The 25,330-nt window shown below is 31.5% G+C and overlaps 1 protein-coding gene across 1 annotated transcript; it reads right to left on the bottom strand.

The window, feature by feature from the left end:
• Nucleotides 1-2,287: 2,287 nt before the first annotated feature.
• On the bottom strand, nt 2,288-5,754 carry LOC112777598 (NADH dehydrogenase [ubiquinone] flavoprotein 1, mitochondrial). Its single transcript, XM_025821980.3, has 3 exons — nt 5,538-5,754; nt 3,487-4,956; nt 2,288-2,534 (listed from the first exon to the last, which is right to left on the bottom strand). Exon 2 carries the CDS (start codon nt 4,948-4,950, stop codon nt 3,499-3,501), a length of 1,452 nt encoding a protein of 483 aa, XP_025677765.1. The 5' UTR covers nt 4,951-4,956; nt 5,538-5,754; the 3' UTR covers nt 2,288-2,534; nt 3,487-3,498.
• Between the last annotated feature and the right edge of the window lie 19,576 nt (nt 5,755-25,330).

Below are 25,330 nucleotides of genomic sequence, written 5' to 3'. Positions count from 1 at the left end.
GGTTAGATGGAATAGCTGTCATCGAGTTTTAAAACTGATTCGGGTGGATAAAAGTATATTAATAGACATTAATCCCACTTTAATAATAAATATGATGTTTGTTGTTAATATGATAAATATTAATTAAAAAATTGTGTACTATCAATCAATTATATATTGAATAAGAGCGTGTATAAGTCGGGTCGACCGTGATTTTGTTAAAACAAATCGGATTCTAATATTTTACTGGATTTATTTTAAAACTTAAAATCAAATTCTAAACTAATCTAAAGTATATCAGGTTAAATCGAGTTGACCGGATCAATAATAAGGTTACATAACTGTATAAATTTTATAAAACAAATTAATAAATTATGATTTTTAAAGATTAAATTTAATAAATATTATATACATTTATATCAAAATAAACCATTTTAAAGGTAAAACGATATCATGTAAAATAAATTATATTAATTAAAATATAAAAGTATAATATTTTATTTATATAATAATGCTTCGGATCAAGTTCAGGAGGATAATACAAGCATACCTTAAAATTATACTACATAAAAATGATAAATTTAAACTCGATAAATTATACTTCAATTTGAGATTAGATTTCAGGTTTAGCCGAATTTTGCACATAGTCGATTTAAATAAAAGAGTAATCTATTAATGATTTTTTTTAGAGTAATTATATAAACTGCAAATTACTTATTTAAAGGTTTTTATTTTATAAATGAACATATTTGTCACTAAAATAAAGATATAAGTATGTGAATTTTGGAATTGCAAGAGAAAAAGCATTTAACTCTTAAAAATACTAGGAGACATAAAAATTTATTGTTTTTGGCCATTATTTAGGTATCAACTCAATTTTTTTAGTATAGTTCCTTTAATTTAGTAATCCAATAATATACTTTATCCTATATTTTTAAATATTAATGGTTAATTGATAGTCAAAAACAATAAATTCTGATAATCCTCTAACATTTCTTCTTTGCTAAAATTGAGAATTTAGATGCAATAATCTTATAATAAATTTATATTCCAACAAAAAAGACTAACTTTTGATTTTTCTAATTGTAAATTATCCTAATATTCAAATTTAATAGGACAAAATATTTTTAGTTAATTGTTAAATAGAAATAACAACCAAACACATTCTCTATTTTCAACTCATGATCAAATTGGTTCAGATGTCTAATTGAAACACTTATCTTGCTATGTATGCTTATCTAATGACATGTCAAGTGTAGTTAATGTTTTAACTAAGCTCTTTGTTGACGTTATTAACTAGAATATTGATAGAAAGACTAAATTCATAATTTAAAATTAGAAACACAAATGTGATATTGTGATCCGTTTAAAAAAGGAAAGACTAATTATTAATTATTGTATGAAAAGTAAGAGAGAATTCGATTGTTAACTTATTCAAGGAGTCATACATCAATAATTCAATACTGCTTAGAATGGAAGGGAACGATAGAGCAAAAATCAACCCTGTACCACTGCTTTAAACTTAAAACACAAGAAAATAATAAGGTTAAGTTAAAAGCCAAGACTGCAAATCTTGCAGCAAAAGGCCCTATGACAATTCCTAACATTGTTGAAAGAGATTTGACATATATGAAAACCATTTTCAAGGATACAAACTCAGTGAAAGAGGATATTAAAGTGATCGCAACTATGGAAATGACATGACTCCATAGAAGTACTCTTGGCTTAATTTTCCTTCATGATCAATTTCAGGAATTTTACTATGTCATAAGTGTAATTGTTATAAACTCTACCCGTAAAGCTTAGCATCAATTCATTATCATGTTTAGATAAGAATTTCAGTATTAATTATCACCAAAAAGTCTTTAAATTATACTATAGATTTACACATAATATTCACATATTTGTTTCTGTTTTTTAAATCTTTTGTTTGGCATTTCTTTACCAACCAGGCAACCAACCTCTCTCTCTCTTCTTTTTTTTTTTTTTCCAACTTCAAAATCTATAATTGACCCGAAAAAAAATTTCAAAATCTATATCTCTTTCCTAATGCAAAGGCAACCGAATGATAATAAATTAATGATATTTAAGCCCAAAAATAAGAAGTCTAGCTCAAAATTATTAATCTCCTATCATCAAGTTTTATTCCATATAAACATTAATCAACACAAATCTCAAAAATGTTTAATGACAGGAACAATTTAAATCCCAGAAAAACCTTAGCACGGTGATTTTGCTGAAGATATCGCTCATCACTCATTGATAAACAATAAACATGATCATGAAATGCTTAACAAAGTCAACAACAAAGTCAACAACAGTGTATATATATTATTTGAAAAAAATTACATGAAAATGTGCCAAATGACAACACAAGTTCAGGAAACAAATTTTATACTTGCTCAGACATTTTTCTCTTCTGGCACAAGAACAAGTCTGCCACAGCATTAAAGTAAACGAAAGTTGATGAAACCAGAGGACTTGAGCTGCCCTATATTTCCGAATCAAAATGCACAGCCTTATTTCAATTTTTGCTATCTACCAGCATTGTTTACCTACATATATTACAAGGAAAATTCGTCAACGTAAACACAAATACACATTATAGGCGCATCATAATAAAAAATATTCCTTAGCAAGGCTGAAACTCTTTCACCAATGTCAGTATTATAGTATAGGAAAGCTTTTAAGTATACCGAAGTTTGAGTAAATTTTAACCGTTGATCTTAATTATATATATATTATATATTTTTTTTTATAATTAAAATCACCGGTTAAAATTTACTAAAACACCAGTGTACCGGTACACTTGAAAGTTTTCCTATAGTGTAACATGAAAATTTTTTACAAACACTAGCATAGCAAATTACAGAAATCCAAGATAACCAAAAAAGAAAAAAAAATTAAAAGATAGAAAGCAAGAAAAAACAAATGAATGAAATCATGATATAGCCCACATTCCACAACTAACTGGCTATTGGACACTTTGGTGAGAAGTGAATGTTAAGCAAATAAAAGATAAACAGATTAACCATAGAAAATAACAAAGATATTTCCATTCAACATGCAACTCATGAGAAATCCAAGCCTTGAAATCAAAGAAAATATGGATCCATGCATAAAAATGGGTGCATTTGAGTTCTGTATGATATTTAATAGGCAGTGTTATTATGAAACCATAGAATGGGAATTTAAGGAAAAAGAAAACCCGTAGATTGACAAGCATTTGCTTTCATCTAATTACTTTCCATACAGAAGAACAACAAACAGAAGACTTAAATAACATGGTTAATCAGTTAAGGGAACTATTTGTGTCTAACCCCACAATTTAAGACATAAAGCTCATCCATGAAACTTTACCCCTAATTTTAAGTTTTAACACCTAACCCTTCACCCTTGTGTTTTTCTCTTGTTTCCAATCCTAGACATTTAGAATTATAACTAGTAAAGGAGAAAATACATTTCCTTCAAAGAAACTAAGTGATTAAATAAGATTTAAGCAACAACCTTAGCATACGCCTAACCGGTAGCTTGCAGCAACTCCCTTTCTGCTCGCTCCCTAATCCTCTTCTCAAGTTCTGGCCTAAAATGCCTGATAAGACCCTGCACTGGCCATGCGGCAGCATCACCCAATGCACAGATGGTGTGTCCTTCAATTTGCTTAGTCACCTCCTGAAGCATATCAATTTCTTCTAGCTTTGCATTCCCAACTTTCATTCTTTCCATGATCATCCAAAGCCATCCTGTTCCCTCCCTGCATGGTGTACACTGCCCACAGCTCTCATGCTTGTAGAAGTAAGAAAGCCTTGCAATGGCATCCACAACATCAGTTGATTTATCCATCACAATAACAGCGGCAGTTCCCAATCCAGTCTGGACAGCCTTCAATGCATCGTAATCCATCAACACATCATCACAGATATTCTTTGGAATCAAGGGAACAGATGATCCTCCAGGAATTACTGCAAGTAAATTATCCCATCCTCCTCTAACACCTCCACAGTGTCTCTCTATTAACTCCTTCAGTGGTATACTCATTTCTTCTTCAACAGTGCAAGGTTTGTTCACATGTCCAGACACACAAAACAATTTTGTCCCAGAGTTGTTCTTCCTACCAAAACTGGCAAACCATTCTGGCCCACGCCTAAGGATGGTTGGAGAAACAGCCACAGTTTCCACATTTGTCACGGTTGTGGGACAGCCATACAATCCTGCATTGGCTGGGAAAGGCGGCTTCAATCTTGGTTTACCTTGTTTTCCTTCAAGGCTCTCCAAGAGGGCAGTTTCCTCGCCACAAATATAAGCACCAGCGCCATAGTGTATATGAACATCAAAGTCATAGCCTGAGCCGCAAGCATTCTTACCCAACAAACCAGCTGCATAAGCCTCTTTCCTAGCCTTTTCAAGATTTATACGTTCATTTACATATTCACCCCGAATATAAATGTAAGCAGCACTAGCCCTCATTCCCACTCCAGCAATCAAGCAACCCTCTAGCAACTTATGTGGGTCATGCCTCATAATTTCCCTGTCTTTGCAAGTCCCAGGTTCACTTTCATCAGCATTGACAACAAGATAGGAAGGGCGTCCATCAGATGTTTTTGGCATGAATGACCATTTTAGTCCAGAAGGAAAACCGGCACCACCACGTCCACGGAGGCCAGACTTCTTCATTTCATTCACAATCCAATCAGTGCCCTTAAGTACCAGGTCTTTGGTGCGATACCAGTCACCCCGCTTCATAGCACCTTTAAGAAAAGGATCGTGCAACCCATATAAGTTGGTAAAAATCCTGTCCTCATCCTTGAGTCCACCAAAATGGGTTTTCTCTGGAGGTGGAGGTGGTGGTGGAGGCTGTGGTGTGCTAGCATTTGATGCAGCCTGGGTGCTAAGCAATCTGAAACTGACACCCAACTTCTCGCTATGACGGGAAGCCAAAGCTGCCCTCTTCAGAGAAAAAATTCCTCTCATGGTTGCCTGACAGAAACAAGTTTTGCAAACCAGATTTCAATTTAACTATCCTAACCAAATTTCCTTTTGACCACATTTCATCAAATGCAAGATCGCTAATAAAAATATTTGGGCCCTTAACCAATATACAGATAATATAAAACCACGAATTAGTAGCAGTCAGACCCAATTTGGAATTTACTAATCATTAGCAAGACCATGCCTTAATAACCAAATAAATAGGTCTCTAACTCCCAATATTTGGGTGAAAAGTCAAGTTTATCTACAAAACAACAATTAACATACACAAACACAAGCTCAGTACAACCAAATTATAACCAGAAATGGAAAACCGAAGCTACAAAGGTGCCCAATTAAAAAAGAAAAAAACTTTGAAATCAATCGAGGTTCCAAAACAGATATCTAATCTAACAGAGAGAAAATTTAAGTGCGAGAACACAAGTTGTGTGAATCCCAGTGAAAAAGAGCACATTTGGGATAAATCCCAGAAACCCTTAAAGGGAGAGAGTAGGGCACATTGGAAGTAACGAAACGGGTGCGTTATGAGCGGTGAGAAATGAGTAAATGGAAGAAGGTGGCGTACGTACCTGGAGGCGTTGGCGGTGGGATCTGGCGGAGACCGATGAATTTGAAGTGATTCTGATTGTTCAATTGTCGTTGTTGGGTGGGTTTCTTCTTTTCGATCCCTTTGTTGTGAGATTATAGTGTGATTTTCACTTCCTCTCTTATGGACTCTTCTTTGGCCACGCCTATTCCATGCCCACCCTTCATTTTCCTTTTTGCTCTTATATAAAAAACAAAATTAATCAATTATTTGGACAAATCCTAGCTTAATAATCTCTTTAGTTTTTTTGGTTTCTTTTGTCATAAATGTATGAGTTTAATTATACCATAAACAAATAGTAATTAAAAATAAAAATATTACGTATATATCAAAATCAACTACTAAAATTAATCACCATATATTTGTGTATTAAAATTAATCAATAAAATTAATCATTATATATTTGTTTACATACATTATTTAACTCATTTTTAATGTATATTTTATTCTAACATGTATTTTATATTAGTAACTAATTTTAGTAGTTAAATTTAGTATACACCTAACAAAATTGTTAAAAATATAATTGTTGTAATTAACATAATAGTAATTATTACGTATACATCAAAATCAACCACTAAAATCAATCACTATATATCTATTTTATTATATAAAAATTAGATTTTTACACTTAATGATAAAGCTAATGTGGCATATTTTTAAGAGTATTTTTCGATTTAATTATTTTAATTCATTCAATATAATTTATTATAATGACTTAATTATATCAGCTAATTGATTTGATTAGATATTTAAATATCAATGTAATTTATTATAATTTATATTGCTTAATTAATTATACTACATTAATTGTAATTCATTATATTAGTTAATTGGTTTATTCATTCGTAAAGTCTAAAATAAAATAAGTAATTTATTGTTTATTCTAATTTTTTTGTGACTATTGTTTATTCTAATTGAATTCATTAAATTTAAATATATATTATATATGAATTAATGGTAATTTATAAATCACTTTATATTATATACGCACGATGCAATGAGTACAAAGATGGTTTATATAGTATTGATAATATTATATATGCACAGTGCATTTCTTTTTTTACTATTAATAGTATTGATAATATGCTAATTCCAGAATCTACCCGTATCCCATATTCCCATTCCAACCCGCCGACTCAAAGCACTTTTTTTTATCTTCTCTCTCTCAGCAAGCAGAGACGCTAGCGATGGAGAATGGCGTCTTTGGACTGGTGACTTCAGAATGGCGACATAAGAGTTTTGAAGACGAGAAGACTGGTTGCTCTTACGGTGACGGGATGACAATAGGGTTGTGCCGGCAAGGAAGTTGAGGATGATTGGGGATATTAATGTGACCAGAGGAGGTAGATAGCGGACCGACAAGAAGAGACTTTTACTGATGCTGTCGTCGTTCAGATCGTCATCGCATCGGGACGCTTCCGATCGTGTAATTGATGAAGGTGAGCTACTACAAGGAAGGCATGGATTTAGATCTTATTTTCATACTCTTTTTTACTTTGTACATTTTGATTTGCCAATATTTATGATATAGAATGAGTGTTTTATTTTCAACTCAAATCTTTTTTCATTTTTTGAATCATCAAGACAGATTTTTTCTTCTTTTGGGTTATGGAGGATCTGTGATTTTGGATGCACTCCAATTTTAAAATTATTTACCTGAAAATATACCTCTTCTTAGATTCTATAAAAGCCTAAGAGGTGTGGTTCTACAATCTTACCGTGCATGCTTTGCTAGAATTTACGTTTGCTCTTATTTTTGTCACTAGAGAAAAAATAGTTAGGCGACATGATTTGTTGGAGATGATTGCACCGCCAAAAGAATGTTGGAGGATTCATGTAAGAGTGATCAGACATTGGTCACTACCGAGATTCAAAGACCCCAAATCCATTAGCTCCATTGAAATGATGTTGATAGATGAGAAAGTACCTCTAATTTATTCACACACACAATTATTTCTCTGCTTTCATACACTTAATCTATATTTTCTGATAATCTTGATAAGATTTTTTTGTTTCAATGATAAGGTGATTGATGCTCATGAAATATACAATGTCTGATGCATGCATTATTGTTTCAATACTTTCATATACTTAATCTATATTTAAAGTTTATAGTTTTGAATTTTGATATAAACTTTGTGATAATTTTATAATTCTTTTGTGGTGAGATGATGCATACATATATAATGTATTGTGTTGATTTTGGTTGCTCTAATTAAAAAAAAAATAACTCATGCTAATGGCCATCTTTCAAACAATTTATATAGTCAAAATTAAACTAACTATAATTTTTTTAAATGGCAAAAAATATGCACGAGTTATATACATTGTTTGTGAATTAAAAGTTTAATGGTTTAGCGATTTAGTAATAATTATTGAAAGTAGAGTTAATTTGGGTATGATTATTACTTAAACTCCACATGCATTTAATAGATAGTGGTCATACACTTAAATTAGTTTGACACTTAGGTATGATAGATTTGTTTAATTTTTTTTCAATTTCATTTATGTGACCTTTTTTTCAACTTGTGTTGTTTTTAGTTTTGTACAATATAGACCAATCAAATATGCTGAAATGAGGTTTAGTTTTACTTTTTATTGAGATCCTTATTTAAATAACAATGCTCATTAAATTCAAAATTCTCTTCTCATTGAGCTATCCATGATTACTTTCAAAGTATACTTTTAGTCTTGGTGGTCAGCACTCTAATGTTCGCCCTTAGATAATTTGAAGTAGTTGTACCCTGCTATGTTAGCCTTTCTTTATTTTGAAATGTATAGTTTTTTATTTTGATTCAATTTGTTATTTTTTTATGTTATTATTTTTTTTGTTGCTTTTGAATATTGAGTTTATTTTTACTTTACATAGCCACTAGCAATATCATTTTAGGTAGAATTTCATAAAATGAACATTCTAATTAATTGAACGTAATGTTAATTTTTTAATTTATTCAATTATTTTTTATGAAAGAATATTTTATATAAATTTTATTTGTTTATTTAGTTGGACTTTATTGTTATAGTGTGTAGAGAGTGAATAATAAAATATTTTGCTTTGTGAAAAAATAGGAAACAACTATGCATATTTTTGTAGGTAAAGATCTGATATATGTGTTCGAATCATTGATATCGGAGAGAGTTGTGTATGTTTTTGCATACTTTGGAGTTAGCAATAACATTGGGTTGTACCGCATAACATCACATCATTTTCGATTGTTTTTTCAAGCAAGGACTACCGACTTACCATCTTTCTGTGATGCAATACCGTTATATGGTATTAAGTTAGTCTCTTTTAGAAAAATTATGGGATACTCTCCTCAATATCCTTTTTTGGTTGGTAAGTATATGGTTCATAGCAAGTATATAAGTTGATTTCTTTTTATGACAAAATATCACTAAGACGGGTGATTTGTGCACAATCTTCTGTTTGATATTTATTTTAGACGTTGCTAGAGTTATGACCAGTGTAGAGGGTGAGAAGAAATATGTGAAGAATGGCAAACTTATTGACATGATCATTCATATTGAGAATGACAAACGCGTTTTTTTATGCCCTTACTTAGCACTTAATATGTTTATATAAGCAATTTTTTATTTTCTAAATAATTTGCATTTTCTTTGCAGCTTAAAACTTAATGTTGCTGTTCTTGGAGGGATGGTGGATCGGATCAAGGGTTTTGTGGCAGTGTGTGAGCAGCAGCTACCGGTAGTTATTTTTCAATGCGCAAGAGTAAAGACTTTTCGAGGTATGTGAGGATTTGATCACTATCAAGTAGTTATATCTTATTGTAGATATCTTCACTAATTTTGAGACATGATTCAATTAATATTTTTTAGTTTTTAAATTTTATGGTGTGATACTACATATAATAGTAATTTTTTTGGTTTTTAAATTTTAGGGTATGATATTACATGTAGTGGTAATAAAATTATAAGTACTGTATTTTGTGCTTTAATACTTTTTATCATGTGAAATTACAAGTAAAATTATAGAAAACAGTAATAATAATTCGAGCAAATGGCTCGCATTCTAGAAATTAAAATTTGAAGTGATAAAAAGTATTATTATATGCACGTGGATAATTGTATCACCAATTTTTTTATTTCTTTTGAAGGTAAATTCTGTGTTAAATTACTCAACAATTAATTCATCAATATATAATTTCAAGCTATATTTTCGCTATTATATAATACTTTTTATTATTTTATATTTATAATAAATACTTTTTTATTTTTATAGCTCATTGCTGAAATAATTTTTATACTAATTAATTAGGTTCAAAGTAGATTATAGTTGTTTTTTTAATCTAAAGACACTTTTGGTTACTTTTCATTTTGGTAATTTTTCTATCATGTATAATTGTACAATTCATTTGAGCAATGATTGTTGTACATAAGTACCAATATTTGATAGAACATTATGTATGGTACTAGACTCCTAATAAATCCAGATATTCCTAAGGCTTGGATGCTTCGAAAAACGTATTATATCAACATTGTGAATTATTTATGGTTGTGCATATTGACTGTATTTTTATGGCTTTGTGATTGATAAGTAGTGTATACTGTAGAGAGATCTTACAGTACCTGTCTGTGCTTTCTGGCAAATTGGCGTATGTTGTTAGAGATGAAGTTTTATATTTCACTGAGAAGAAGACGATAAAGAAATTATGTATTGCGGTTGTGGATGTGAATGCCTTATAGAAAACTACTTTTTGATGTTTGGTCAATTATTTGTTTTTTGACTTTCAAACTATTCCTATGTAGGTTGGGTTCTATGTTGTTCTGGGCTTCTGGTCACTATTCTTGATGTTGAACCTGTTCCATGTTGGTGGTATAAAACCTGTGTTTACAGCGTGAAGGCAGAAGCTAACGCGGATACATACTTCTGCGATAGCTGTAATAAGGACATCAATAATGTGGTTGACAGGTATGACTCTAATTGAACTTATTTGTGCAATATTTTCATAAAAAAGCAATGTAGTTATGTAATTGATTATGTCTCTTTTATTTATTTAGCAATATCGAGCTTAATGCCAACAATTAATAGACAATAAGAAAACAATTTATTAGGCTAAAAAATTGGCTATTTTATGCTTTATATGTAGTTTTGAATCTTGGGTATGATAGAAATTGATTATTCGTTTAATTTTGTTTTCAATTTTATTTGTGTGACCCCTTTTGAAGCTTGTGTGGTATGTAATTTTATACACAAATTAGACCAATGAATTGTAATGGAATGAGGTTCGATTTTATTTGTATATGAAGTCCTTTTATTAACGTGCGGAGTGAGTTTTTTTACCAATAAATTATATCTTTGAGGGATGTAAACTTATAATACATCTGTTTCGGTCTTATTGTTCTTTGACATTCTCATTCTTCAAATACTCAACAAAACACTCTTTTGTCATGGAACACCATACTTCTTTCTCTATGTATGGTGTACACTGTGCATCGCATAGAATTGGACAGAAAAATATTCCTCCTACTTATGTAAGACCTTCTATATTAGAGATAAGATCTAAATTTTTAACTCTATTAACGAGTCCCTCATTGATAAGAACTCCACTGTCCGTGTTAACAAATAGGACATATAATTAATGATTATCAAATGATTCATGCACCAATATTTAAAAAAAGTATGCTTCTTTGGGAATTATTTATATAACATAGATTTATTACAATTCTAGCATACTTCAGTGTACAAGAACCCACCAATAATCTAACGCAAATTGTTCCACAAAATTAGCTTCTGTTATATTGCGGTTCCCAAAGATCGTGCCTAACAAGAAGGTAATTTAGAAAATAGGATAATCATTATTATATTATTTTCTTTCTTATAGTGTCTAACGTTTAATTGAATAAAATTGAATTTTTTGTCAAGCAATTCTACTATAAATGGAAAGTAAAAAAGACAATCTTCATTTATTGTTGCTTCGGTGGCTATTAATTTGGCACAACTTTATGAAGATGTAAACTTATCGATTATTAAGGTGCACCCACCAAGTGGTGACATACAAAGTGGCTAAAATGTTGACTCTTTTGTTAATTATGAAGTTAATCTTCCACTATATCAAGAATTTAAGTTGGTAGTTTGCAAAAGATAAGAATTATTAGTAATACATCAACATATATATTTTCACTTTTTATAATTTTTATTGATTATAGTTGTTAGTGATTATGATGATTCAATGTTGGATGTAAATTTAGAAGATTATTTTATACCATCCTCATTAACTTTAGACGGTATGTACAAATTTTATCTGTATGTTTATTTGTATCTTTGTGTACATCATGGACTAAATTGCATTGGTATGACAACTGAGTATCTAAAGAGAGTTCATGCGGCAGGTGTGTGGGATATAGGAGATCCTATTTATCAATGTCAATATTGTAAAGCATGGATGTGGTCTGATGAAAGGCTTGCTAAATCCAAACAGTCATACAACTAAAGTTTTCATTATATTGTATAGAAGGAAAGATCGAGCTTCCTCTACTTTCTGCACCTCCTGATGAGCTCATTCAGCTTCATACTGAAGGAGATCAAAGAAGTATTCATTTCCTGAAAAATGTAAGGGCATTTAATTCAATATTTTATTTTACATCAATGGCAAAAAAAATTGACCGTGGGGTGAACAATGGGACTGCTCCTCTAATTTTTGAGCTTGGTGTCAAAACTATCATATCATTGGTAGCCTACTTCCTCCGAATAGTTTGCAATGAACATTTGCCCAACGACATATCTATGACACAAAAAATGAGATTGATAATCGAATAGGCACACTTCGGTAATTTTCATGCAAACAGTCAAACATTTTAGTTATTTTTTATTTGTGAGAGAGAATAGCATAAACTTTTTATTTTTTGCAGTTCCAATTAATCTAAAAATGAGTGGGATAGAAAAATTGTGGCAATATTAAGAAACATGCTAGACAAATATAATAGTTTGGCAAAGAGTTTTTGCTATGCAAGAGATAGGTACCAACAGGAAAATTGCACAGACATAAAGCTTAAGTGGTAGGACATACAACTTGCCATCTACATCTAAAATGGCTGCATTGATTGTTGGCAATGTCGAACAACTAAGCAAAGATAGTGATATTATTACAGAGAGTCAAACTAAAAAGCTCCAACAGATTGATGTTTTTCACCCATCTTATTTAGCCTTGCAATATCCATTGTTATTTTCGTATGGAAAGGATGGGTTTCGTTTGGGTATTGCAACATCATATTCTATCTCTACTAGGCCTACAAAGAAAAACAAAACAATCATTTTGCGATAATTCTTTGCTTGTTGCCTACAAAAAAGGACATGAGAATCTTCGTTAATTTTGAGATCAAAGAGATTATTCCAACAGTTTCTGGTGAATGCCACACAATGGTAGAATAAAAGAGGTTAAAATTCTTTTGGTGTAAACAACCACAGTTGAGAGTTGCTAAATACAAATGTCTGCATGAAAGTCTTATAAACGGGGATGTAGATGCTGCAAGGGTTAGCAAAAAAATCATTCTTCCCAGTACTTTTACCAGTAGGCCTAGGTACATGATGAATAATTGCAAAGATGCATTTGCAATTTGCAGATATGCAGGATATTCTAGCTATTTTATCACTATGACCTGTAACTCTAAATGGGATGAGATAAAAAGAGAAGTGACTCCCATTAGATTGAAGACAGAAGACCGCCCTTATATATTGTGTCAAGTTTTCAAAATCAAGCTTAATGGTTTGATTGATGACCTAAAAGAGTGAAAAATCTTTGGCAAAATTTTAGGATGTAAGTCTATGTTTATGCAACACCTTATTAAAATCTTATGTTGTAATGTTTTAGTCATTTGTCTTTTTCAGTTTTCAGATGTTTGCACTTTAGAGTTTTAAAAGAGAGGGCTTCCACATGCATATATCCTTTTATTCATGAGTAACGAGTTCAAGCTACAAATAACAGATGACATAGACAAATATATAACGGCTGAGATTTCTGATGAAAATCTCTTGAACTTTTTACTAAGATCGTAAATCTCTTGTTCCTTGTTTCTCGATTTATCTATTTGACCAAACATTATGCCCATTGAGATGAACAATATTGTCAAGTACAATATTAATGTCCATAATAATGTGGGTGGTACCGAAATAGGCAGATTCATCAAATAAGATTTTATCTTGTCAAAAACTTCTTGTCATTCACTATTTCATTCACCTAGATGACGTTTCTTTAGAAGCTTAAATATAGGCTCACATGTGTAACACCCTCACCACCAGAATATCACGCTTCCGTCTACGCCACTTTGATAACAAGGATATTACGATGACTCTTATATATAACTATAAATAGTAGGAGCCTTTACCTGAAAACCGTATTGACTTTTCTTTGAAAAATAGGAAAAATATTTTTCTTTTGTTCAAACATAGATACATACATAAAAACTATCAATGACACTATTACATTCACTAATTATAACACAAGTAACATGCCAATATTATATGCATATATCATTACAACTTCTATTCCTCTTTACAAGATATAATAATAATGCCGAGAAAAAAAATAATAACTAAGATATTAAAATAGATACAGCACAACTGAATACTCAGTAAAGTCTTCATAGGCTTCCTCTTTTGTTTCTTGAAAGATATAGGACTGTAGGAGGTGAGAACCTAACTACACGGTCTCACCAGAGGGTTTTAGAATTGTCATAAAAGAATATATAAAAAGGGAAGTGATTTTAACCGCAGTAATCATCACTCGTCTTATAAATATTTTCAAACAATAACAATTAATCATAAAAAATCCAATTTCATATTTCATTTATAAAAATTCCAATCTCAACAATATTCCGTAACATTTGACTACATACCAAAGAAACAATTTCACCAAGCTTACCAATAATTCACCCAACCATGGCCTCTGGCCCAAAACTCGTGCAATCACGGCCTCCGGCCCAAAATTCAATCAAACCACCACAATCCAAACCAACAAGTCACAATCACAAATAATCAAACAAACAGTAAAAAATCACACATAAAGAACAATTATGACAAATAGTACAATTAGCAGTTAATATAATATCAAATAGGCAAACTAAATAATTATGCAGACCCAAAAAATTTCAAACAAATGCAGTATGATGCATGCCTTACCTACTAGCCATGAGCTCACATGTCGGTTATATTGCTAGACTCAACACATCCAGTAGCTAACCCAGATATCGTATTTCTGTCATGCATACCCAAGAGGTAATTGCTTCATGTAATATATATATATATAGCCTCGCTGGAAAAGTGCCATGTACACCTCGAAGGGTGAGTGCTCTGTACTCATCACAGGGTGAGTTCCCTGTACACCTCATAGAGTGAGTGCCCTGTAAACCTCGCAGAGTGAGTGCCCTATACACTTCGCAGGATGAGTGCTCTGTATACCTTGCAGGGTGAGTGCCTTGTCATACTTCCCCACATCCCATAACACAATCACAATCATAATCTCAATCACACATAATCAGATCATAATTTAAATCGCAATTATATAATATCATATTTCAAGCAAACCTCATCATAATCATAATTCATTATGTTCTCGTTTATCACAAGAGTAATTATCCTCAATCTATGAATGGGATAAAATCACCGGCCTCACCAAACTCCCTGATGCGACAAGAGAGGTGATCCATGAGCATCTTAAATACTTTTATTGGTCAATTCTTATAGAAAATTTATAACTTTTTCTTGGTAATTATATGATTTTCAAGGCTATTGTATTAGTACTTTGATTTCCTTGGTTTGTAGAGAAATGTTAGAAAAAGAAAAGCAAAAGAACAAAGAGGAACCAAGAATTGAAGACAAGTGCAAAGAGAATTCATGGATGCTATCAACCCTGACCTCTTCACACTCCAATGAGCATAACTTGAGCTATAGATGTTCAAATGACACGTTTTTAGTGGCATTAGAAAGCCAACTTCCAGAACTTTCCAAAAACATATAATAGCCCATACTTTCTCTCTGGAATCACGATGCTAAATGCTGCGACATTGGCGTTTAGTGCCAAACCGCATCCAGCATCACCATCTTCTCGGGATTCCTGATGCTAAACGCCAGATGGGTAGCAAGGATTGCAGAATTTCATCAAAAGTGGCGCCAAACACCACCAAAGTGGCGCTAAATGCCAGCAACGGCTTAAAGCCCAAAAATCACATTGATATAAAGGGAAAAAGGGCTCTCTCTTGCTGCTTTCTCTCAGACTCACTCATTCTCTCTCCTCTACTATTCCTTATTTTGCAAGTTGACACTTTTCTCTCCTAGGATTTTCTTTACACTATGAGCCACTAAACCTCTATTTACGTTGATGGATTAATAATTATTTATTTTCAACTCTTGATTAATGCATTAATTTGTGTTTAAGAATAAGAATTAGTTTCGTTCTTTATCCTACGGATTAGTGTGTATTGGAAAATAACTCATCTAAATTGAATTCTCTTGAGTTTTGGAAAATTTACATCATTAGAATTACAGCTTGAAATCCTTTCTCACAACTCCGTAATTGTCTGGATTTAATGTGATAAATGACATATAATCACATCATCTTTGGGTTCTTAGGGTTTGTGTGGCCTATAAATTAGAATATGAACTTAACCCTCTAGTATAATTGATTGCTCAAGGAATTGACAGTTGGTTGGATTAGAGGAGATTAAATTGCCTGGGAATATGAATTCAATCACTTAGGGTTTGCCATAAACTCAATCTTTGCATGAACAAGGTAGCTGACACTGAATATTAATCCAGATATTTAAACATCTCCAAAGCCTTAACTCCATTCTCATACTATTTTCTCAACCATTCACTGTTTGCTTTTCTTAATTCATTGTCTTTTATGGTATTTGATATTCAAAAAACAAAAGATAATAAAAACAGAGGTTTGCGATGATTTTTCAATCTTTTATACTGGATAATATAGTATACTTATGCATGAGGATAATGAATTCGGTCGTTGTGGTCAAACTCTATTATGGATTTCTGAGAACATTCTCCATAGGGCCCTTTTATCTCTTCCTTCTTCGAGCTCTGATTATGCAAGAAGGGACCGAGAAGAAACTATCAGTAACAGCTGGGTTTATTATGGGACAGCTCATCATGTTCATATCGATCTATTATGCGTCTTTGCATCTATCATTGGTAGACCTCATATAATAACTGTCATACCTCTACCCTATATTTTATTTCATTTCTTACGACGGTGAATTCGTTCTCGGGCCTTGTACACACCGCCCGTCACGCTATGGGAGTTGGCCATGCCCGAAGTTGTTACCTTAACCGTAAGGAAGGGGATGCCGAAAGTAGGGCTAGTGACTGGAGTGAAGTCGTAACAAGGTAGCCATAATTCTTCGCAGATAACCCGAATTTCGGTTTAATAGTACATCCCAATACGGGGCGACTATACTTGTTTAATTTACCTCTTTCAACTTGGATGCCATGAGGCGGACCTTGGAAAGTTTTAATATAAGAGACAGGGATTCACAAATCTTCCAAATGTAGGGCGCGAAGGGCCTTGAACTCAAATACATTACCTACAATGGAAGTAAACATGTTAGTAATAGAACTTTCCTCAAAAAGGTCTAAAGAATAAGCTACATAGGTAATATATTGATTTTCTTCGCCAGCAACCGGCTTAATATTGTAGCATCGTCCTTTGTAATGATCAAGACTGGTAAGCCCATTGGTCAAAATAGTTGTCCATGTACCAGTAGAAGATTCGGCAGCTACTGCGGCACCCGCTTCTTCTGGAGGAACTCCAGGTTAAGGAGTTACTTGGAATGCTACCAAGATATCAGTACCTTTTGTTTCATACTCAGGAGTATAATAAGTCAATTTATAATCTTTAACACCAGCTTTGAACCTAACACTTGCTTTAGTCTCTATTTGTGGTGACATAAATCCCTCCCTACAACTCATGAATTAAGAATTATCGTAACAACCAGATCTACTCAATACTATTATACTTAATAGTTAACGAAATCTTTCACTTCACAAGAATCTTTCAAAAAATGATAAACTAATATTATTAATCAATCCAAATAGTTTGTTATTAAATGATAGTATTCGATTTCTCAAATACGTAATTATTGTATACTCTTTCATATATATGGCGCAACCCAAATCTTGGTTTTTTTTAATTCCCAATCTCTTATCCTTTTTTTTAATAAAAAATATCTAATCTAAATAAAAAAGTCATTCTTGACATTGACAGTAATATAAACTTTCATTTCAACTTGTTTAACTAGAACAATTAATCAACCATTACTTGCTTAGTTCATTAATCCTCGTGGGATCGACACTCACTCACCCGAGTTTATTACTTGGTATGACCCGGTGCACTTGCCGATAAGTTGTGGTTGTAAATTCTGCATCAAGTTTTTTGTGCCGTTGTCGGGGATTAATTGTGATTAACAACAACTAGTTGATTGATTACGTAGATTAGATACTTTTTTTCTATTTTCTCTTCATAAAAAAATCCTTTCCATTCTCTCCTCTTTTCTTTCCTTTTTACCACATGGTGTATTTAATTCTGTTTGGTATTTTATGCTAAGAAAAATAATAGAGAAAGACCACATGAGTTACTACTCACACTCGAGGAATGATTCATATCACTGTGAATGGAGAAACTATTCAGATTTTGGTTGGAAAAGTCAATAACAAGGAAACTTCCATATTTCATATCCCGTCTATCAAGAACAATTATCTCTTTATCATATCAGGAATCATCCTCCAATTACTCATATCAAGAACCACCATCTCTCTATTCATATTAAGGACCATTATCTTTTTATTCATATCAAGAACTATAAGCTCTTGAGCTTTCCATGAAAGAATTAGCGAATACTACTCAAAGTTGCACACATGATATAAAAGCGAGTGTCAAAAATATAGAGAAATATGTGAAGTTGATTACCAAGCATTTGACAGAGAAATAAGAAAATTCCTTCCCAAGATATACAATGCAAGATCCAATGGAAGAATGTGAGAAAATCAATCAAAGGAGTTCATACTCTAGGGAATTAGAGAACTCTTCACCCTCACACATGGAAGAAGAGGAGGATACTTAAACAAAGGAAGAAGCCATGCACACTCCATGCTTGCACATTCCAATAATTAAGGAGGTAGTCATACAAGTCCCTTCAACTCTATGCATGCAAGCTTCTAAGAAGAAAAATCTGAATGTACCGCCCACATTTGAATTGAAGTGTTATCTCCTATCACTTGAATATGCTTTTCTTGGTCCTAGTGAATTAGAGAGTTGTATGGGATTTTGGTGGATATCATTTTTCTTCTCATGTCCACTGAAGTCATTTTTCTTAACCAACTAGAAGAAGAGGAAGAAAATTCAAGAACCAACCATAAAGCTAGTAACATTAAAGAAGCACTTATTGGGAGGCAACCCAACGTTAGGTAATTTCTTTTCATTTTTCTTTTTACTTTGCTTCATGTTGTATATGTATTTCATGGATTAAGTTTGGTGTTGCTACACCAACATGACGCTTGCATTTCATTAGGTACTTGGCTCAACCTCTCATTAGTTGTGTCAAACTAAGTTTGATGTTCTCACGCCAAGTTTGGTGTTGCCACACTTAACCCATGCAAGGTTCACTCCCCCCTGCCAATACATTAGTAACATATTTATTTTGCTTTATTTTATCTTTCCTTTTGTTTTATTTTTAATTTTTGTTTGTTTTCTTTGAATGAGTTTCTGCCTTGCTGTCTTGTTTCCACTAGATAATAATGATTATTCCTATTTCCATCAACACTGTTTTTCTTTGTTACTTGAGGACAAGCAACCATTATAAGTTTGGTGTTGGAGGCTATACTCTACATAGCTTAAAAAGATGATGAAGAGGAAGATGATGAAGATGGTGGCAATGAGAACTAAGGTTGTTGACTTCAACTATTTTTTTAATTTAATGTCAATAAATAACCTTAACTATTTGAATCAAATTACTAAAGAAAACTAATTGAATATTTATCATAAAAAAATAAACAATTATATACTTAGTGAACCAAAACATTTTGGATGCAGTATAGTTTTATCAGTGTCGGTTACAAGTAATTCCGTATATTTTCTTATTACTCCAGGAAGATAAGCTTTAGAAACACCAACCTCAGAAAGGAATTCAATCTTCCTTTGAAGAGTTTTATCAATGATGGCAGCAAAAATTTTTGGGCAATGAGAAAGAATTCTCCTAATAGTTTCTCTATCCAAGCCCATATTTTCAAAAGACAGAACAACCTGCAGACAACAAGCAACACAAACTTCTTATTTGAGGAAAAAATGAAGCATTTTGAATCAACAAGATATAAAACTAAAGAACAATGGCATGCATATAACATGTAACTGTAGAAAAAAGAGAAATACTTGTAAAAAATTTTTGGACTTCCGCAATAGTAGCTGCGGGCTTCTAGCAATTACCCTGTCTAACTTATTTTCCTTAACTCCAAGATCAACCAACTGATCCAGCATCGACCTCAACTTGCTAGTAGAATAACCCAATAGGTAAGATTGACCTTTGATCGCACAGTCTATACATATCTTTCTAACCTATAATAAAGCATTTCTTTTGTTACTAGTCTATTACTTCAACAAAATAATTTTTCTAGTCATACTATTGAAATGTATCTACCTTAACTACCTACTAACTCATCCATAAAATAAGTATCAATAGCATCAATGGATACAAGCATATAGGTACTTAACAAATTCAATTCTTAATAAGGCATCAAAAGGATCAAGCAACCATAGTCATATGGAACTGACTGCTAAAGATCTCCAAATAATCTTATATAACCATGAAGATCCTAAAGAAACAATTACGCAAAATTAAAGATGGTAAGTATTGTTTAGAATATTAATGAGTTGATTATGCAATCATTTTTGAAGAATAAAATTCAATTTAATTTTATAATAAGCTTTTGAAAAAGTTCTTACCATATTCTCTTGAACTAATCTTACCACTAGCAACTTGTAAGAGTCTAAAAGGTCAGATATTGATTAACTTGATGCCTAAAATTTATACTTAAAATACTGCAATAGCACATCATATTAGAATGTATACCAACTAGAGATTTTTTATAGTATTAACATGGTTGTGATTTTAATATGTTAAGAAAGGATATTTAACTTGTAAAATACAATACAACAAGTTTATTTCAGTTTAGCATCTTATTTAATTGAAATTGTTTGATCTCATTGTAGAAGTGTCTATTTTTATATGCACAGGAAAACACCAATTCAAACTAAAATCTATTTTAATTTGAGTAATATTTATGTAATATTTTCATTTAGCAAAAAGTACATTACTTATGCAATGCAAGCATGTTTATAAGTTATAACTTACTATAAAAGTCAAGCACTATCTCCCACAATCTCAAAGGACAAGATTGGCTTATTCAATTCAAGCATATAGATTCACTATGATTTTCACTAACTATAAAAGTCTAGCACCATCCCCCACAATCTCAAAGGATAACTACTAGGTATACCTAATTGTAAAACAAAACTAATTAAAATAATAGTACTTTCAAAACAATTTTTTTAAAGATAAAGATAAGTGTTAAAACAACCAACAACAAAATTATTACCAAAAATTAGTTTGGATTAGCATGATGCTAAAGTTTAGTTTTGACAGTTGAATCTGAGGAGTCAGGTACTGACTCAAGCTCAGGAGCTTTCTCCAAATGATCTAACAAAAGGAGTACAAATCTCTGCTCTAACTTGGCTAATCAAAACATCAAATAGAAATAAAACAACCAGCATTTCAAAGTAACTACCAAGATAGCAAGCACTTGAACTTTAATAAAAATATAATAATAGTAACAATACAAATTCTTTGGCATGCAAATTTCTATCTTTTAGGAAATTATTAGTATAACCATGGTTTATCTTAAGAATTTAGATCTCAAATTGAGTTTCATGCTTCTAGAAGACTCTTAAAAGAGTTTTTCTCCTTGCCATAAACGAGGGACTTAACTTAGTAATGAAGCAGTACTAAACTAAAATTAAGAAGAGATTAGTTTATCTTAGGAAATTTCTGAACATTACTTCATTTGGCTTTAGCTTTTTTATAACCTGTGAATTCAACTAATTAAATTGTCTCTAAGTACTAAAGCTAAAATCTTGATCAATAACTAAATTAGCTAAACTTTAACTTCAACTATTTATTTGGCTTAACTTTGATTTCCTTTTCACACATTTTAACTTGGGGCAGTACCAGACAAATCATCTAATACAGGAATCAATAAAAGTGAATATAGGCGTATCTTTGAAAGAAACTGGATTTGGAAAACCTGCAAGTTTGGAGCTCAAATTAAGCTTGTTGGATGTGTTTAGACATAGGAAAACCTTAAATCCTCAATATAATTTTGTTAAAGTGTAGTTATTTTCAAGCATGAATGTGCTAAATCCAAACTTTAACTCCAATTAACTTTTTCTCAATAAGAATATGTTTGAGCATGCTTTAAAAAGGTTGTAGAATAATTCATAGACAAATATAAAAAGATATGCTCAGAACATTATTTTTCTTATGGTAATGATAAAATATCATTGAAATAAACCAATGAGGAGTATTAAGAATAACGAAGAAAATAAATCAATGAATAAATAAATAAACTGGACAGTCTTAGTAGCTAGAAAATTTAAATTTGAACTAACTTAGAATACAATGACGACGCTGCCAACCACAACGATGATAGCGCTACGAGAAGACGACGACAGCGACATTACGAAAAGACAACACAATTCAATTCACACACTTTTGCAATCCACATTCAATTCAAGAATGAAAAAAAAAAAGTTCTGATAAACAAAGGAACAAATCAAACAGCAATTTCATGAACAAATTCAGAAAGAAAACACTAAAGAGTTCTTATACTTTATCTTTTCTACAAAGATCTTTGATCTATAAGAAAAACTAATACAAATTTTATTGTAACCTTTTGTTTGGTGTTTGAATCACAATAGAAATTTTGCCCCCCAAAACTCAAAAGCGATGAGAAATAAGATATTAAAATGGGAAAGAAAAGGTTACCGGAGTTTACATACTCAAAAGCTGTTTTCCCCTACTAGGGCAGAGAGTAGGGACGACGAGTAGAAGTGGCTGCGATGCCGAAGAGTTGTCAGTGACGGCAACACCGAGGAGAAATTTAGTGACGACGACGTGAGTAGGAGCGATGAGGACGCCAGGAGCAGAGTTAGTGACGGCGCGTTGAGAAGAAAGAGACAAATAGAGGCGTGGCCACGGTGGTAGTTCCTTCCTTGTCCGGCGCTGTCCTTTCCTCCTTCCTCTTTTCTTCTTCCCCTTTGATCCCACTCTCTTCTCTCTTGTACTTCTCTGTTCTTTTCTTTCTTCTTCCGTTCGTGAGTGGCTGAGTGAGTAAAGATAAAGTGTATGTATGTTTAATTTGGAAATTAGGTTAGGGTTAGGTTAAAAAAAAAGGTAAAGATAGTTTAAAGATTTTGATATAATTTTAAAGTAGAATAGTAATTTACAGTTAAATTTATTATAAAAAAATTATTTTAAGAATACTTAATTTATAAATTAGGCTTCTATAATTACTCTTATTTAAAATTAAAAATAATTTAATAAATATTAAAAGATCAGCTTTGTATTTCGTTCTGAAGGGAGGTTCTTAAAATTTTTTTAAAATGTTAAAAAAAATATTATGTTAAATTTTAGAGTGGGAATAAAACCAAAAATATATAATATTTATTATATAAAGAATATTTGTTATATATTCATAACAATAATTTTTGAGTATTTTATAAATTTAATATTTATGGAGAAAATTGTTTAAATCTGCATGATTATTTTTAGTTATTTTTATATGTATCTTTTAATTTATATAATTATTTAAATAATATTATAAAATTATTATTTGATAAAAAATTGTTGCAATGTTTATAAAACCGTTTTTTAAAATACTCAAAGAGAACAGTTTTATTTTATTACTATAACGTAATGAAAAATTGAACTTCAACAGCTACACAATAAAAGTCGTTGTCTAAGACTATCTAATAGAATAATGTTAAAGTGTAGCATTTTGGCAACGGTTTTTATGCGTTTCTTTTGTACAATTATTTAAACAACAATAAAAAATCATTGCTTTAAAATAAATCATGGTAATGGTTATAAAACCATTCTTTAAAATAGTCAAAGAGAACAGTTTTAGTTTGTTGTTATAAAATAATAAAAAATTAAATTCAATAGTAAGACTATAAAAAACCGTTATCTAAAACTATCTAAGAAAAAGGTTTTAAGGCGTTACAAAATTTGACGTTGCTAAAGCCTATATTTATCGTAGTGTACTAAAGCTCTTATTTTTCCCCAAAACAAAAAGTTGTTTTCTCATGATAATTGATTAAGGCAATCTGCTAGGTTTGAGATGTATGTGTGTGAAGAATAATTTTTATGGATGTTTCTGCATAAATAATCACATAAAATATCCTATGATGCCTTCTGATTCCTGCGTGACTTTTCTAAGACATTAGATTGCATTCAATGGAATTGTTTTGCTCATTATTCAGAAGATAAGGTACATTATCTTCTTTTTTATTTTTATAATTTAAATTTTCACCTGAAAGATTAACATAATTATCTTCAGTTGCTTAATATATTTATTAGCTAATCTTAATGTTTATTATACTTTTGTCTTACGAATTGTATTAAGAGAGCGAGATTATAGTGTAAAGAGAGTTAGGAAGTAGGTCTTTTAAAATGAGTAATAAAGAAATGTGATTTTTTTTTACGAAGACTTTATCACTACAATAAAAATATGTTTTAGCGACAAACTTTTAGTGGCAATAACATAATAGCCACTAATTTCTTAATTCAAGTTATCTTTTTGTGGCAATTATATACTTGCCATTATTACTATATATTATAATGGCAATTGTTATTATTGCCATTAATAAATACAAAAAATAATTTAGTAAAAATTTTTAGTGGCCATAAAATTATGGCCAGTATTATTCTTATTAAAATTATATTGTAATGACAATTACTATTATTACTATCACTACCTTTTTAATAAAAAAGTTTTAGTGGCCATAGAATTACGGCTAGTATTATTTTTATTAGGATACTTTTTTATCTAAACTAAAGAAATAAAAGATTCAGACAATCTATAGAAAAGGAATTTACTATGCATGAAGAGAACCAAAGAAATAAGAGATTCAAAGAAACAAAGAAAGAGGTCTCAGAGAAGAGAGCCTAAGCTCACCGCCGAAACTCATCGTAGTCGTTGCTGTCGCTGCCGCCCTCGCCACCGCAGTTCAGATTAAGCAAAGGCTCATACCCATCGCTTTCTATCTTACTCTCTGGTTTTTGACTTAGGGCTTACGAACTCACTCTTTGACTCAGATCCTTCTTGCAGCTCCGATCTGCTCCTTCAGGTATTGCCGAGTTGACTCGGTCGCAGCTTTGATCTGCTGTGCTCTCTCTTACAACTCCTTCATTTCATTCTCTTACAAGTTAGATCTTCACGTTTGCGTTACTTATTATTTTCACTATTTTAGATCTTGTGGTTCCAGTTCTTAAGCTTTGAATTTAGTTTTCTGCTATTAATGCTAATTCTTGTTCGTGCAACTGAAGCTATGTGTCATCAAATGAACTGTCATTTAGTTTATTTTTATTTTCAGTTTAAAGAATCTACAATTTGGATGATGTCTGATTAATGTGCCTTTAAATGTGTGTTTTTAGCTTACGAGCATGGTTTGAGTGTTTTAGGTTAGGAATCTGGCG

Source organism: Arachis hypogaea, chromosome 19, assembly GCF_003086295.3.
Source record: "Arachis hypogaea cultivar Tifrunner chromosome 19, arahy.Tifrunner.gnm2.J5K5, whole genome shotgun sequence".
NCBI lineage: Eukaryota > Viridiplantae > Streptophyta > Magnoliopsida > Fabales > Fabaceae > Arachis > Arachis hypogaea.
Note: the sequence above shows the minus strand (reverse complement) of the source record. Positions and strands in the feature narration are given on the sequence as shown.

Coding starts and splice junctions, on each gene's coding strand:
- LOC112777598 (XM_025821980.3), bottom strand. CDS start 4,950: ATGAGAGGAATTTTTTCTCTGAAGAGGGCAGCTTTGGCTTCCCGTCAT.